This window comes from Patella vulgata, chromosome 3, assembly GCF_932274485.2.
Source record: "Patella vulgata chromosome 3, xgPatVulg1.2, whole genome shotgun sequence".
NCBI classification, from domain to species: Eukaryota; Metazoa; Mollusca; class Gastropoda; family Patellidae; genus Patella; species Patella vulgata.
The window spans coordinates 38,074,903-38,091,796 of record NC_065881.2 but is presented as its reverse complement, the minus strand read 5'-3'; the positions used below and the strand labels follow the sequence as shown (position 1 = coordinate 38,091,796).

Below are 16,894 nucleotides of genomic sequence, written 5' to 3'. Positions count from 1 at the left end.
TTTGATATGCGTCGGCTTACCCAAAATGAAAGGTTACGTGCCCTTGGCACGCTACAGATCGGCACAACACAGGCGGTTGTGGCGCGGACGATGAATGTTTCTCAGTCTGTCATAAGCAGGCTATGGTCCAGATACCGTGATACACAATCTGTACAGGACAGACCACGCTCAGGTCGACCAAGGGCGACAACTCAAGCCCAGGATCGATTTATCCGTACCTTGGCCTTGAGAAATCGTGTCATCACAGCAAATCAGATCAGCGCTCGTCTTCAAACAGACACTGGTGTGAGAGTGAGTGGCCAGACGATTCGGAATCGACTGCATAGGGGTCACCTTCGCGGCCCGACGTCCTCGCGTGATCCCTTGTTTGAGAGATCATCACATTCAGGCAAGACGTCGTTGGTGTAGGGATCGTCAACACTGGGATAATCGACGCTGGAGCAATGTGATGTTTTCAGATGAGTCAAGGTTCACTGTTGATTTTTTGGACAGACGTAGGAGGGTGTGGCGTCGTCGAAACGAGCACTTCCAAGACGTTAACGTCATCAGACATGATCAATTTGGGGGTGGTTCTGTTATGGTGTGGGGAGGCATCACTGTTGCTGGAAGAACGGCTTTACATGTTGTTGCAGGGCATGTTACAGGCCAGTACTACCGGGACAACATCTTGGCAGTCCATGTTGTGCCGTTCGCACGACGTCATGGCCGCCGTTTCATCTTCCAGGATGACAACGCAAGATGTCACAGGGCCAGGATCGTTACAGGTTACCTCCAACAACAGAACATCACCACATTACCTTGGCCAGCACTGAGTCCCGACCTCTCCCCCATCGAGCATGTCTGGGACATGCTTGGACAGAGGTTACATCAATGTCAACAACGTCCTGCCAATGTCCAAGAACTTGCTGCTGCGTTGCAACAGGAATGGGACAATCTGGACCAAAATGACCTTAGACGTCTCATTAGGAGTATGCCACGTCGGATCAATGCTTGTTTGGCAAACAGAGGAGGATTTACCCGTTACTGACTTGGTTGTGATGCTGTGGTAACTTTGCTGTTTGACCCCGGGTATCATTTTACCCTTATAATGGTCAGTCTGTGCCTTACTTAGTCTAACGATCATTTGGAATAAATCGATGAATGTGAACTTCATTTCATTTTGTCATTTGTTTCTTCGTCAGTTTCATTAGGTGACTTTAATAACACTTAAAAATCAAATATCCCCTACTTTTTTTGAATAGTATAGAATGAACCCATATGCATATGATCATATAGATATCACAAAATGGTCTCTAACTTGTTCAGTTGCGGAGAAATAGACGATTTTCTGCAAGTCACTTTTAACAGTTTTTGGTCCATGAAACTGTTCATTATTATTTGATTTGCATAAAAGTTTCACCATATGATTGAACGGTTTCATTGGTACCGGAAGTGATATAAGTTCAAGGGTAACGTGGCACTGGAAGTGACATAAGTTCAAGGGTAACGTGGCACCGGTGAAACCCGTCATTACTGCATCACAGTTCTAGTTAAGCTTTCATATTACATATGAAAGCTTATTGTTCCTGTTAAGATTATTATTTTATTTTTTCTGTTGTTATTTTCCCATAAACCTTGTATCTCAGTATCTAACCATGGGATCTTTCTGAAACTTTGACCCCCCCCCCCCACCCCAAAAAGAATAGGTGGTGGCTGTGGATTAAAATCATTTTCAAAATGTTTTACAAATTTGATATCACTGAATTTTTCGAATGATAAAAATTGACCTTCATGACTAACTTTGTGACTTTTTGACCTACTTCTTTTTTCTTTGAGTACCTTGACAAAATTCATTTTCACCTGCAATTTCAGAATTTCGAAAATTTGTTGCTGTGATTTCGTCCCAGAAGTTGAGACTAATTTGACAACTTCTTTAATATCTGAAAGATTTTCATGAAATTTGGAATGTAAGTAGATCTTACCGATGCGACTTGAAAGATGTCATTAGCAATTTCAGATTGCCTTGCAATTTTTTTCTGTGCTACACAAAATATAAAGTCTATCGATGGAGCCGGAATTGCCACCATCTTGAAACGCGAAAAATCCCTAAGGCTTTTGCTATATTTTACTTACAGACATGAGTTATATTTTCTGAATAAGGAATGCCTAAATATCAGAATTTTTATTTCGGTCAACTGATGGTCACCATTTTGAATTGAATATGAAAAATAGTGAAAAATCTACATTAACGGACTTGTTAATAAACACAATAGGCCGTAGTTATTCAACCCATCTCCTATTTCTGAAATTAATAGCCTGGCTCATGGTCGAATCTTTGGTATTTGAATATTTCAAAAATTTGAATTTCACCTTTGATGTTTTTCTTTCCGACAAAGTTGTTTACGAGTGAAAAATTCCCATTAACGGCTTGAAAATAATCTAAATTGGCCGCCGTTTCTTGAATTCATCTTAATTTCCGAAATTAATACATTTCTGGTTAGCCCCCTTCCAAGAATGGGTGGTGGCTTTGGAATCAATATATTTTCAAAGCGTTTTACGATTTCGAAATCACCAAAATTTACTGATGAAAAAATTGACCAACACAGCTGTAACTTTGTGACTTTTTGATCTATTTTATTAATTCTTTTTTTCATCAAGTAGTTTAAAACATTTACTTTAAATCTGCTATTTCTGATTTTCCAAATTCGAATATTATGTCATTGACATCTCGCCTCAGAAGTAAAACCATATCACATGTAATACAATTTTCATGAAATTAGGATTGTAAGTAGATCTGGTTAATCTAACTTCAACGATGTCATTAGAAATTTTCTAAGTTATCTCTCCTTGGTGAAATTAAGGATCAAAGTTTTCAAAAAAATTGCCTTCAAAATAGGTCAGATTGCCTTCAAAATTTATATTTGTACTAGCTAAGATATTACAGATGCGTACATACAATATGGAGTTTGTCGATCGAACCAGAAGTGCCACCATCTTAAAATGTGGAAAATCCCTAAGGCTTTTTCGATATTTTACTTACAGACATGGGAGTTACATTTTCTGAATCGAATTTTGTTTTCGGTCAACTGATGGTCACCATTTTGAATTAAATATGAAAAACAATGAAAAATCAACTTTAACTGACGTGAAAATAAACACAATGGGCCGTACTTAGTACATGTATGTTCAATGAGTCTCCTATTTCTGAAGTTAATACATTTCTGGATAGCCAGGATCAGAGTCGAATTTTTTGTGTTTGAAAAAATCAACTTTTACCTTTTACGTGCCGATATCCAGAGTTAAAGGGTCATCTGATTTGAGCAAAAATGTCAACAATTCAAATGAGTCTGATTTGTAATGTTTTTAAAATTATATTTGACTTTAGTAATGATGATCGAGGCTAGGCGGAAATTTCAATCGCTTAGTTCTCGGTTCAGAGTGAATCAATTTGAATTAAATTTTCAGCAAATTGCCTTTACATTATCTAGTTTTTAAATATTATAGTGAGAACTGCCAACTTGTTATCGAATCTCCCATAATGTATCTTTAATTGATGGAATTAGTTTACAGTAATCTGATTAAAGAACAGTAGGACGTTAAACCCCATTTCATTTCATTTCAATCTGATTAAAACACAGATCCTATTTTGTTTCGTTTTTTTTTATAGTTTACAATCTCGTTTTATTTGTCTATACTACACTAGGATCTAGAAGTTTGTTATATAACATGCGTTCTGGATGGCATGAGGTATAAGCCAATGAAATCATCTGTTACGGCGACTCCTGGTGTGTCATGCATGGAACTGTGGGTAAACTACTAGAAACTTCAAAGCTGATTGATTAATCAATGTCTGACGTCAAAGGGTCAAACGCCACTTGTGACCTTTCAATAAAACTGGTCAGACCTTCATGTACATGTAGTGTAAGCCATTGAAAGTATAAAGATAGGTTGCCAGGCAAAGAAACATACGCCCGCAGGCGCAGCAGCTAAATTGTCCGAGCGGTTGACAAAGGTTGTCGCAAATTTATTGTTTTGTAGGTAATTGGGTGCATTTAGAAGACAGTTTCATATAGATCAGATTATAATTTTGTTGTTTGAGGATTCCCAAGGTTCTACAAACTGAAACAAGGGCCTGAACTCTGGAGGTAATTTACAGAAAATTTTGAAATTTGACAGGCTTTTTTGTTTTACTAATTTAAATAATACATATAAATTCCATACAGATCGGATGATAACTTTTGTCATTGGAACGTTCACAAGGTTCACAAAGTAAAACAAGGGCCATCATAATTGACGGAAATTTCTGAAATTCAATAGACCTCCGTTTCACAAATTTAAATGATGCATATAAATTTCATACTTTCATCAATCGAGCATTAACAAGGATCATAACTCTAGAAGTAATTATTGTAAATGGCTGAAATTCAATAGGTTTCGTGGTTTTACTAATCTAAATGATGCATATCAATTTCATACAGATCGGATGATAACTTTTGGCGTTTGAGCGTTCACAAGGTTCAATAAAGTGAAACTCTAGACATAATAAACGCAAATTATTGAAATTAAATGGGATTCTTCATCTCACTAATGTAAACAACATATATCAATTTTAAAACAATCGGATGATAACTTTTGGCGTTAAGAGTGTTCACAAGAAATTGTGGAGGACAGACCGATGGACAGGGGCGACGGCAATATAGACCTGTATTTTAATCAGATTGTAGTTTAAAGGAGCTAAATCGCTAACATTTGGGACCTAGAAATTGACAAAAGTGGGTCCCAAGGCATATAATACTGTAATATGAATGTATATAAACTGATTAACATTCAATGGTTTCCGGTTTTACTCCAATTTCAAATCAGTTATGTTCGGCGAAATAAGCCATCAGTCTCAAGCGAGTGCAAATTTCTAGTGTCTGGTTATTCCAGTCTACATACGCCGTTTGATTTGGTGCAATGTGTGTAGCCTCGTCCTTTGAGTCTCTTGATACAACTGGGGCCGAAGCGCATTATGGTACACGATTCGTGTACCAATGGTAAAATGTTTATTTTGTCTTAAATATTGGATATCAAAAGCCCATGTTTTTCCGGTAAGATCACAACATGAATGTTGATTTAATTTGACAAATAAATCGTGTTTTCAATGTTGAAGATTTTGGATGATATTGAGTTAGAGACTTAGCTACTTTAAGGCTAACAAAACAAAAACTTTATTCCCAAGGCCAAAGACACTGCAAATGCAATCACATCAAATAACTTATATTACATGTAGCTTAGATATATTTTATCCACACAAGATATAGATGTAGCATGAAATAAAACTAACAAAAATAAGTCTTGGTGTTAGGCCTAGGTTGTTTAGTTTTTTGTCAGCTGTTTATTAGTAACTAAATAGTAAGGTGATAGTATTATTGAAACATATAGAAGGATAGTTGAATTTACGATCAAATGTGAAGTTTACATGTGGAGTGAAAGCTAGAAAGGACACATACAATTACAAAAATAACGTGTGATGAAAAATATTAAGAACTTGATTAGTTAATTAGTACTAAGGGTGCAAAATAGACGAATTAAGGTGTTAAAAGCACTGTTTTTGTTCTTACCAAAGGGCACTTGCTTTTCTTCGCCGCCATTCAATAACTACATGATATCATAAAATACTACATTCTGATTGGTCAAATTGGTCGGGCACCTGCTTGAACTTAGAATTACCGCCCTTGGTTTAAAAATAGCATCATGCTTGTTCGCAGCTAAGAAGGGAACTGCGGGGAAATTGTCTCACGTCAATGATTTCTAATTTAGGAATAAAGAAAGCAATGCCTATACTATTTGGTTAATTGATACACAAAACATTAAATAGGAGTGAATATAACAAGCTTTACGTGTAGCACTATACAATATCTACTGCTCAAAGGACAGGTGAAGGCTGGAATAAAGCCTGTTCGCACAAACAGAACCGTTACAGTTTACGTATCTGCTACACGGAGCTTGGTTTTATTTCACTTTCCTAGAGCACAAGGGGGGGCTACTCTATTTAGAGATTGTTTATTTTTACATCACGAGATGGTAAAAATCAAAAAATGTAGATAAATATTATTTTGATCTGATCCCTGTTAATGAGTAAGAATTTGTCGATGTTGGAACTGGCATGTTGTTGAAACTATTTGAATTTATTATAATCGTCACTTGTGTCTGCCAACAATGCAGCCATTGCAGGTGAAACCTTTTTACAATCTTAATTCTTGTTTGTAATTGTATGTTGTTATGTTATTACATTATGTAGCCTTACGCTGTACAATGTTCATGTTCTGCTGATTTCAGTCAAACATTTGCCCAAAGACAAAGGCGATGCTTCAACATATTTCAAATAGTTGTATATTGTCACCTTTATGTTATATTTTTTGTATATCATTAGGGCCTACATGTATAGAATCAGCCTAGTTACTTTAGTAAGGAAGTCTTAGAGACCCCTGCTCTAGTGCTCTCTCTTCGATACTGGCGCGACCTAATGACAACTAATATGAAAATAAGGCTTTTCCCCCATCTCGTTTCTAAGGCTATTTTGGAATCTTTACCGTCTATTTTTCCAACTCAAATTTATAATAATCCAATTTTTATGTATTTTGTCGTTCGTCATCAAAACATTCTAGTGAACATACTACATTTATCATCTGATGACATCATGTTCTTTACATTATTACTTAATAACACGAAGAATCCTGTTGAATTTCAGCGATTATGATAATATTAACTTCCATAGTTATTGCCTGTGATAATTTTGTAGAATCTTATTGAATTTCAACTACTGTATGGACTCAGACTAGCAATTATTTGCCCATTGACTTCAATGTTAAATGACTGTAACATCACAGGCTGTAGCTTTTTGCTCAACATTCCGTTGGTTCCAATCTTTATAGGCACAATGGGGACAACATTTGGCAATCTCCTCATCATAATTTTGTAGGGGGTTGACCATTTAGATTTTTTGCTACACGGATTTGAAGTTGACAGGGGTGAAAATCTCACTTCCGACACAATGATTGCTCTGCAGAAAGACACTTTACACCCCCTATCCCTCCGCTGTAATATCATCAGTATTACCCAAAACTGCTATGAAATTGCAAATTTGATCCCTTTTCTCCAATTCTAGACCAAAAAGTCAACCCAAAAATGCAGGAAGAGGGGAGAAAAAAATTAAGGGAAAAATTGTCTATTTATAACTCGCACTACATTCGTCCATCATGAAATAAGGGGAAATAATTACTAGTCTTTGTCCGTATGTATATTAATGACTTCAAGAGTTATAGCCCTTGTTCACCTTGTTAGAATTAGTGAATCGAAAATCTGAACAATTTATACTTGTTTGCTTTGTAAAATCTTGTGAACACTCCAGGCAGAATATTTTTATTAATGTCCGATTGATCAAGTACATGTACATGTATGCAATTTCCAATAATAAGTGTGTATTTTGTAAAGTTTCTTTTTTTTAAAATGTACAATTTAAAAAGTACAGGTTGGGAGCTTAAAGTTGCAATTTCATATTTTTAAGTTATATTTTTAAAATGTATTAAAATAAAGCCTTAAAATAGATGGTATCTATAAACAGTCCTACTATAATGGTGTGATAATCTGCTATTGCTAATATGATTAGTGCTTCTTAAATTAACCACTTTAAGGTCAACTTTATATATATATATAGTAAGTCGTTAACCTGTCACCACTTTTCATGCCGTCATTGGTAACGACGTTAATCCATCTATTGTTTTTGTTGATTTATTATATTGTTTAATCTTTTATGCATTGTTCATCTATCGACATGTCAGTTTTAATTACAACATTTACTTTTATCTTTTTATCTGATTTTCCTTAAATATTACAAAATTTGTACATTGAAGGCAGTCACTAGTTAGGATCCCTTACTAAGTGCAGTAACTGGCCTGTCAGTACTGTATGACGATATATGTATATTAATGTTCCAGTATATTAAAGAATTGAATATAAGAATCATTCGAAGTCTGTTATATCCGAAGAGACAATTTACACGCCAAAACTACCTTGTTAAAGAATAATCCTATTAATCCTATAATTCACTATTGCCAGTTGAGAAATTGGCAAAAATATCATTTTCATCTTCAAATTCCAACGTTTGAAGATAACTACTCCATGGGGGAGAATAGAAAACAAGGGAGGTAATTGTGTTATTATTTCCGTGTGTAAATGAGTTTTAAGTGTGAGAATGACACCTATGATCGTATAATAGTGAGTTGACAACCTATTGAGCAAAAGACATAGAAATAATTATGTTTTGACTTTCTTAGAAAATATGAAATTGTAACTTTAAATCAAGTTGAATATAGGGGTTATGTATCCACTATCCAGTCACCTCAGTGCATCAGAACTCGTTATTTTTCAATTCAACGAAGAAGCATATTGATAAATTTATCGGCCATGTGCTACATCTGTCTACTGATTGCAACTATTGATAATAACTTTATGCATTTGATTTATTAATTTATTTTTTTAAACAGGTTATATTGTCAACAATATCTGAATAACACATATGAAACAACACAAATATTATTTTAGAAATGAGTTGAAGTCAGTAATTTATTACAAACTCCACACTCACCTTACCATTAGAGTGACATTTAAGAACATATTTACTATAGAGAGAAAAAGACCTGAAATGTTATCTTCCTTGGCAGCAACATAAAGATTGTGACGTTTCTTCTTAATCTACAGATTAGAAAGTGAAATAAAAGCTACAGGATCAAAATTTCACTATAATTATCAATATTCAAATATCATATCCTTCGAAAGAACTGTAAAAGTCACTTTTTGGTATATAGATTCATCTAAATCTGTGTCTGGGGACATTGTCTCAAAAATACCTGGTATAGAAATTTAGGCATCTAAGTAATATTTAAAAATATAACAGTTTCACTAGTTTCAGTGATTTTGGGTAGCCACAGAAATTTTGAAATAGAATTATTATTTAAGTCACACCCACTTTCCCAATAAAATTAAAGAATTTCTATGATTTTGGGTAGCCACAGAATTTTGAAATATAATTATCATTTAAGTTGCTTTTCTATGGTGGCCTATTGATGCCATTCGTTAATTTATACCCTTTTCTAGTAATTTACCTCACATGAGATGAGAAAGATTGACTCTGCGACGTAAAACTGTTCACTGCAGTGTTTTTCATGATTTTTTTTATTGATCATAGTTTTCATTGCGAAACACTCTTTCATTGTAGAGGGGGGTTAGATGGCTGAAGGGTTAGCGTGCGCACGCTGTATCATAAAGCCTGTCATTGAGTTAACTGGTGTGGTTTTGAATCCCCGGTTGTACGTGGCAAGGAGTAGGGTCGCCTGTCCAACCTCGTGGGTTTTCTCCGGGTCCTCCGGTTTCCTCCCACTGCTAAAGACCCCTACGCTCAAGCGAATTATTGAAATAAAATTAAACCATATGTTGGTCCCGAGATGACCTGGTTTGTGTCGAGTGGACGTTAAACGCCATTTCTCTCTCTCTCTCTCTCTCTTTCATTGTAGTGCAGAGTGAATCTTTCTCATATGAGGTAAATTACAATAAAAAGGTATAAATTAACAAATGGAACCATTAGGGGCCACCATACTTTTCCAATAAGATTAAAGAATTCAGAACAATTTGACAAGTAGTTTCTGAGATAAATTTACAAGCAAAATGGAAAATTTATAACCTTACCAAAAAATGGTGTTTAAAACTGACTGCAAGAAAATGCAGTTATTGCTTTCACCCACAGAGTATCCGACATCATTTATTTATTTAGTACATATGAGTGGTGTCCCAATCGTTTCCGGCCTCACCATGAACAGATTGCCAAAACTCAACCAATCTGCTCATTTGAGAAACCTCAATTATTGATTTTACCCACAGAGTATGAAACATCATTTATTTATTTGATATGTAATGTTCCTTCTGCCCTCATTCAGGAACACTTTTTGGTAGTCTTCTTCTTCAGTGTAATTGAATGGATTTCTTTGAAATGTGTTAGAAATCATATTTAGATAATGAAGTTAATAATTTGTTAAAATGTAAGGGCTGGGACATTTTCTTCATAATATGCTTCTTTTTTGTGTTTTTGAAAATTCGCTTTGATTTAAAAAAGAATAAAAAGGTCCTACATATATGTTGTAGCATGGACTCTTCAAAAAAAGTAGGAAATATTGAAATGCAAAAACCTATGCAGGTTGTGATATGATAAATAGTCATGGACACTTGACATGCTTTGTGAGTATGTTCACAGATTAGGAACTTATCGCCTCAACAGAACCACTGAGCTTCACATGCGACATGCAATAGCGCCATACACGTGGGAGGGGTTCATTGTCAAATTTGACACTTCAAGGAAGGGTTGATGAAAACTGCCGCTTGCAGGTTTATCCTATCCATGTTTGCTTTCCTATCGGTTCTTGCATAAGAGTTACTGTTAAGCGTATCTTTGCTTTAGTGTGTTACGTTTAATTTGATCGGGAGTGGTGTTCGTCGACATCAACGTCCACTGACAACACTGCAAGAATTGGCCTTAGCACTGCAAGAGGAGTGGGTCATATTGCCCCAAATCGTGATTGGACAGTTGATTAGGAGCATGCCACGACATATTGTTGAATATCTGAGGATTGGTGGAGCAATTACTCATTATTAAGACAAAAGTCAAAAACGTCCATTTTCACTTTTGACAGTGTATCTCTTTGCGAGTGAAATGGGGCCGTCAGATAAGCCGCCCATATGAACTGTTTATGTTTATGTGTAGGCAATTGGCCTGTTATTAAAGTAGCTAAGCCTCTAACTCAATATCTTACACGTTGAAAATATGAATTATTTGTCAATTCAAATCAACATTGATGTGATCTTACCAGGAAAAGGCAGGTTTCTAATATTCAATATTTAAGACAAAATAAACATTTTACCATTGGTACACGAATCGTGTACCATAGTGCGTTTTAGCATCATTTGCAACAAGTGACCAGAAAGTATGAAGCTAGACATATTCAACAGGAGAGTCTGCTCAATAGACTGGAATAACCAGACGCTAGAAATTGCTATAGGGTTGAGACATATGCCGTATTTCGCTGAACATAACTGATTTGAAATTAGAGTCAAAACGGAAACAATTGAATGTAAATCAGTTTATATACAATCAGATTTCATTATTATATGCGTTGCGACCCATTTGGGTCAATTTCTAGGTCCCAAATATTAGCGATTTAGCTCCTTTAACATACACTGGTTACCTCTAATAAAAACAGCAGTGCATTTCCCAGTTTTGTATTGTTTCTGAATATCCCCTACTTTTTTTGAAGAGTATAATATTATAAGGTCCATGGTTGTTGGTATTCATGTTCACAGTGGGTGAAATCCTCAATGTACACTTACTCCTAAGAATGGACAATTCGTTTAAACACTATTTATTTTGAAGATATTGTACTATTGGTAGATTTAATGTGCAATTAAGGCCCTGTCCCTCTTGTTTGACATTTTCTATAATATTTATGATGAACTGTAAATTATATCGTGAATATGGGTGCCGTGAAAAAAATTGCCAATTAAATTTTACCATTTATTACATGTACATGTATTTATGATTTGCCTTGAGATAATAATTACAATTTGTGACAGGTTTTTGACTAAAGGAAGTTAAACAGCTGTTACATTGACAATGCTTTAATGGGAGATATTGTAATAATAACTTTAACTCATTAGATTGATTCATATATTTACAGAAATAGTGATGTAGATGCATCTGATGCCATGGATTTGCTAGAACCATATGAAGACTATCACAGTCCACGTGTAAAGAGATCCAACAGACATATCCGAGAATGTCAGGAAGTCAAATATGGAAATGTTACTCATTCTAAAATTAAAGCTAATCCAGATACCAATATTTCTTATCCGTTTGTGGAAGTAAAGCACATGGTAAAACAAATCGGACAATATTACTTCAAACATCCAGTTACTGTACGTTACCAAAGAGTAGACTATCCGTTGAATACACTATCTGTATTAGAGCCTTTAGAAGCAGAAACATGTCAACCAGGTTACTCTAACCTTACAACCGTATCAGAGACATCAACAAGAGCTAACTGTGTTGTTGCTGTAAATGGTGGATTTTTTAATACAACCACTGGAGCTTGTTTAGGTTAACTGTTTTTCTTTTATTAATTTTGTATACATTCAACTTAAAGCACAATATTTAAGACTAAAAGGCAGATGTCAGTCCATAGGCCATACTCATTAAAAAGTAGTTTTATCAAAGTATCAGAAAGCATATTGGTCCTAAAATGATTGAAATTGACTGATCTTGAAGGCACAATATTTAAGACTAAAAGGCAAATGTGGACTTTTAATCCATACTCATTAAAAAGTAGTTTGATGAAAAAAAATCAGAAAGCATATTGGTCCTAAAACGATTAAAATCAACCAATCTTAACATAAGTTGTCGCCATCTAAAGTTCCCATTACATTCTGTTGATTTTATGACATCATCTTTTCAGTCTTATAATGTTATCTGCTACTGAAGAAATAACTCGCTCCTCTCTGTGAACGTCGAGGACAAGCTGCAATCTAACTAGTTTTGTTATTTTTTAATGGCATAGATTAATATCTAAAGAACACCTTTAAACTCCAATTTTTGATGTCTTCATTATCCCATTTGGTGCAGAAAGGTGGGACATTAAATCCCATTTCATTCCTTCATTCATTTCCAAATTTTAGTTTGATTTAAATAAAGAAAACGACTATTAGGCTTTTACCACATTGTGGTTTTAATTTACAGTAATATTGTATATTGTATGTAATATTGTATGTAGTGGGTAATATTGTATATAATAGGTACAGTAATATTGTATATTGAAGGTAATATTGTATATTGTAGGTTATATTGTACATTATGTTGTGTATTACATGTATAGGTAATATTGTAAGTGACAGTATGTTAGTACAAGATGCAGGTGGAATACAGAATGCACATTTTGGTATTACAGAAGATGGTTATATCTATACAGGGTATTGAAACTTGATACTATTCTCATTGACTAAAGATATTATTTTTAAAAGGGTATATGATTCACATTTTATTATACATCCACATTCATTATACATCCACATTCATAATGTGGACGTATATTGCCGTTGCCCCTGTCTCTGTGTGTGTTGTGTGTCTGTGTGTCGCCTACAGGCCACAATTCTTTAGTGATCATCTTGAAATTTTACATACTTATTCCTTACACCCAAAAGATGATCCCTATTATTTTTGGTGCATGCCCGACCCCAAGGGACAGAGCCACGCCCATTTCTTGTATTTGTTTGTTTGTCATCTACAGGCCGCATTTCTTAACATATGATCTTGAAACTTTGCATACTTATTGTCCCCCGCCTTTCGAAGAAAGCAGGGGACTATTAAAATGGGTTCGTCCGTCTGTCTGTCTGTCTGTCTGTCTGTCCTTCTGTCTGTCCGTCTGTCTGTCCGTCACACTTTTTGGGACACAATAACTCTCTTCCTAATTGAGCTAGAATGTTCAAACTTGGTGTATGTGTTTATGAGGTCAATGCCTTGATGGAGTTCGAAGATGAGCATTTTCCGCTTAGGGTAAGCAGAGATAAGCAATTTGATTGGTTGATGCTTTGGGACACGATAACTCTCTTCCTAATTGGGCTAGAATGTTCAAACTTGGTGTATGTGTTGATTAGGTCAATGCCTTGATGGAGTTCGAAGATGAGCATTTTCCGCTTAGGGTAAGCAGAGATAAGCAATTTGATTGGTTGATGCTTTGGGACACGATAACTTTTAATTGAGCTAGAATGTTCAAACTTGGTGTATGTGTTTATTAGGTCAATGCCTTGATGGAGTTCGAAGATGAGCATTTTCCGCTTAGGGTAAGCAGAGATAAGCAATTTGATTGGTTGATACTTTGGGGCACGATAACTCTCTTCCTAATTGAGCTAGAATGTTCAAACTTGGTGTATGTGTTGATTAGGTCAATGCCTTGATGGAGTTCGAAGATGAGCATTTTCCGCTTAGGGTAAGCAGAGATAAGCAATTTGATTGGTTGATGCTTTGGGACACGATAACTTTAGTTCTAATTAAGTGAGATTGATGAAACTTGGTGTATAGTTTCATTACAGTAATACCTTGACTAAGTTTGATAATGAGCATTTTCTGCTCAGGGTAAGCAGAGCGATACGCAATTTGATTGGTCGAGACTTTGGAAAACAATAACTCTCCTACTTTGATTGTTAGACTATAAGTAAAGATATACTGTTTGATTGTTCAATACTTTGTAAAAGATAATTTGTGATAAATTTATATGTGTCCTCTAATTATTTTCCTATTTCGGCGGGGGACATCAGCCTCACTGTTGGCTTGTTCCTTCTATCCTAAGGAACATCCCTATTGTTTTTTGGTGATTGCCCAACCCCCAGAGACAGAGCCACACCCATTTTTTCTTTGTGTCTCTGTGTTGCCTACAGGCCCGATTCTTAATGGATCATCTTTGAACTTGGGATATGTATTCCTTATAGCCTATGGACAACAACTGCATGTCCCAACCCCCAGGGGCAAAACCACGCCCAATTTTTGTGTTTATCGTTTACAGGCAAGGATGGCAACTATTGATGTTGGTGCACGACCCCCTCCACACCCAGCCCTTTTGCCGATGCCACATCCACTTTTTGTTGATATTTTGTCTGTAAATGATATACAGTTTGCAATTATTAACAGATCTGGATCCAATTCAGAATGATCCAGCATAGGGTTGTACCTATAAATATATTGGTCCATGTCCACCCCCAGGGGCAGAGCCACGCCCAATTTTTGTGTTTTTTGTCCACAGGCTGGAATTCTATATGGATTATCTTGGAACTAGGCATATTTATTCCTTATACTGTAAGGATAGCAACTATTTATTTTAGTGCATGTCCCGACCCCCAGGGGTGTGGTACCACACCCACTTTTTTGTTAGTTTTTATCAGTAAATACTCTTCAGGTTGCAATAATTAACAGATTTTGGTCTGATTCAGCATATCATTCATTTCAATAACAGGGTTGTACCTATTTATATTGTTCCATATCCAACCCCCAGGGACAGAGCCACACCCATTTTTTGTATTTATCGTCTACAGACTGCAATTCTGAATGGATCATCTTGGAACTTTGCATATTTATTCCTTACACTGTAAAGACCGCAACTATTTATTTTGGTGCATGCCCTGACCCCTTAGGGCAGTGTCACACCCACTTTTTTGTTAATATTTAGTCTGTAAATTTGGCAAAACAAACTCAATGCCTAGCCTTCTTTCCCTCTTGTCATATTACAGCCATTTCATATTTCATTCTCTTCATTTTAAAAAGTACCATATCAATCAAAGTAGGAATGTGGACGTATATTGCAGCGTTAGCGATGCTTTTGTATGTATTTATATATTTGATTATATTGACGAGATATCCTATTGTACCTGAAAGTTTTTGTACACAGCCTCTTAACAGATGAGTGAAAGGTGTTGTATAAAGATAATAATAATTGAGCTTACTGAGCTTACCATCTATAATCTAATACACATACTAGTATTCAGTTAATAGATTGCCATGCAGAAAATGTTAAATACCATCAAGATTCATCAAAAACCGCCCAGTTTGTGCTACTGTTTAGTTTGACATCGGTTGTCTAGTTTATGAAACTAAATGGTCATAAACTGGATGACCAATATCAAAACTAAACTAAATGGTCATAAACTAGATGACCGATGTCAAAACTAAATGGTGTTTCATAAACTAAAGGGTAGCACAAACTGGGCGTTATTTGATGAATCTTGATGGTATTTAATACTTTCTGCATGGCAATCTATTAACTGAATATGTGTATTAGATTATAGATGGTAAGCTCAGTTTCTTTCTTTTTTTCATCAAATCTGAATGATACCCGGTCCCTAGTGATAGGTGCTCCTGTTCAAATGCTAGCCTTAATTAAAAAAATTGGTTAAAAACATCATTATTACTATCAGATCTTTCAATGTGTCTTCCCGAAACTGAAAAATGATGACTTTCAGTAAATTTATCAAATTTGTTTTGTTTTGTTTATTTCCATCCAAATTTGGTATTTTGCTTCGGTGGTAGTCAAGAAGGACATTTTCTCATAGACAAAGAAATAATTAATAATAATAATAATCTCAGATCATTTCAGAATCACAATCTTATACATTTAATTTAATAAGTTTTCATGTTTTTTATTATAGATATTTATCAGAATTAGATTTAGTAGCACAACAGTTTAAACAGTTAATAGGTGGTGTTATATGGTTAATTCGAGATGGTGAGGTTTACATTGATCAGAGTAAAAATTACGAATGTCCTGAGATACAAGAAACGGGTAAGAACAATGAAATATTTTCATAACTAGAGATGTCAAATACTGTAGAAATGAAGATAATTTGGATAATTCTACATTTATTCTCATATTACACTTCGTATTACACTTCGTATTGACATCACATCCACCATACATGTATCATCAAGTGATAGTATTTGTCAGGTTTATATTACTATAGTGTTTGTCATGATCATCTGTGGTGTTTACTAGACATCTTATTGTCACTACTCATCAAAACAATATACCCTATGAAATATTAAAATTGGTGGACTCAAAGTTACTGAAGAAATAAAACCAGTTCCAAACTTTTGTTCCGGCCTGGGTTTTTTTTTTTTGTCCCCCGCCTTTCAAAGAAAGCAGGTGACTATTACAATGGGTCTGTCTGTCTGTCTGTCTGTCTGTCCGTGTTTATTAGGTCAATGCCTTGATGGATCGAAGATGAGCATATTATGCTTAGGGTAAGCAGATATAAGCAATTTGGTTGGTTGATGTTTTGGGACACGATA

General features: G+C 35.3%; 2 protein-coding genes across 4 annotated transcripts in view; one reads left to right on the top strand and one right to left on the bottom strand.

Moving 5' to 3' along the window:
- Positions 1–5,643, bottom strand: part of LOC126814435 (adenomatous polyposis coli protein) — a 93,229-nt gene extending 87,586 nt beyond the window's left edge. Inside the window, exon 1 of the mRNA XM_050539536.2 lies at positions 5,583–5,643. The gene's annotated coding sequence lies outside the window, so the exon portion shown is untranslated. The remainder of the gene's footprint in view (positions 1–5,582) is intronic.
- A 362-nt stretch (positions 5,644–6,005) lies between these two features.
- Positions 6,006–16,894, top strand: part of LOC126814444 (N-acetylglucosamine-1-phosphodiester alpha-N-acetylglucosaminidase) — a 28,382-nt gene continuing 17,493 nt past the window's right edge. For all 3 annotated transcript variants that reach the window (XM_050539573.2, XM_050539572.2, XM_050539571.2), the window contains exons 1-4: positions 6,006–6,195; positions 11,745–12,163; positions 12,936–13,029; positions 16,255–16,388. In XM_050539573.2, the coding sequence (XP_050395530.1) occupies positions 6,128–6,195; positions 11,745–12,163; positions 12,936–13,029; positions 16,255–16,388 (715 nt within the window). In that variant the 5' untranslated portion in view covers positions 6,006–6,127. The remainder of the gene's footprint in view (positions 6,196–11,744; positions 12,164–12,935; positions 13,030–16,254; positions 16,389–16,894) is intronic.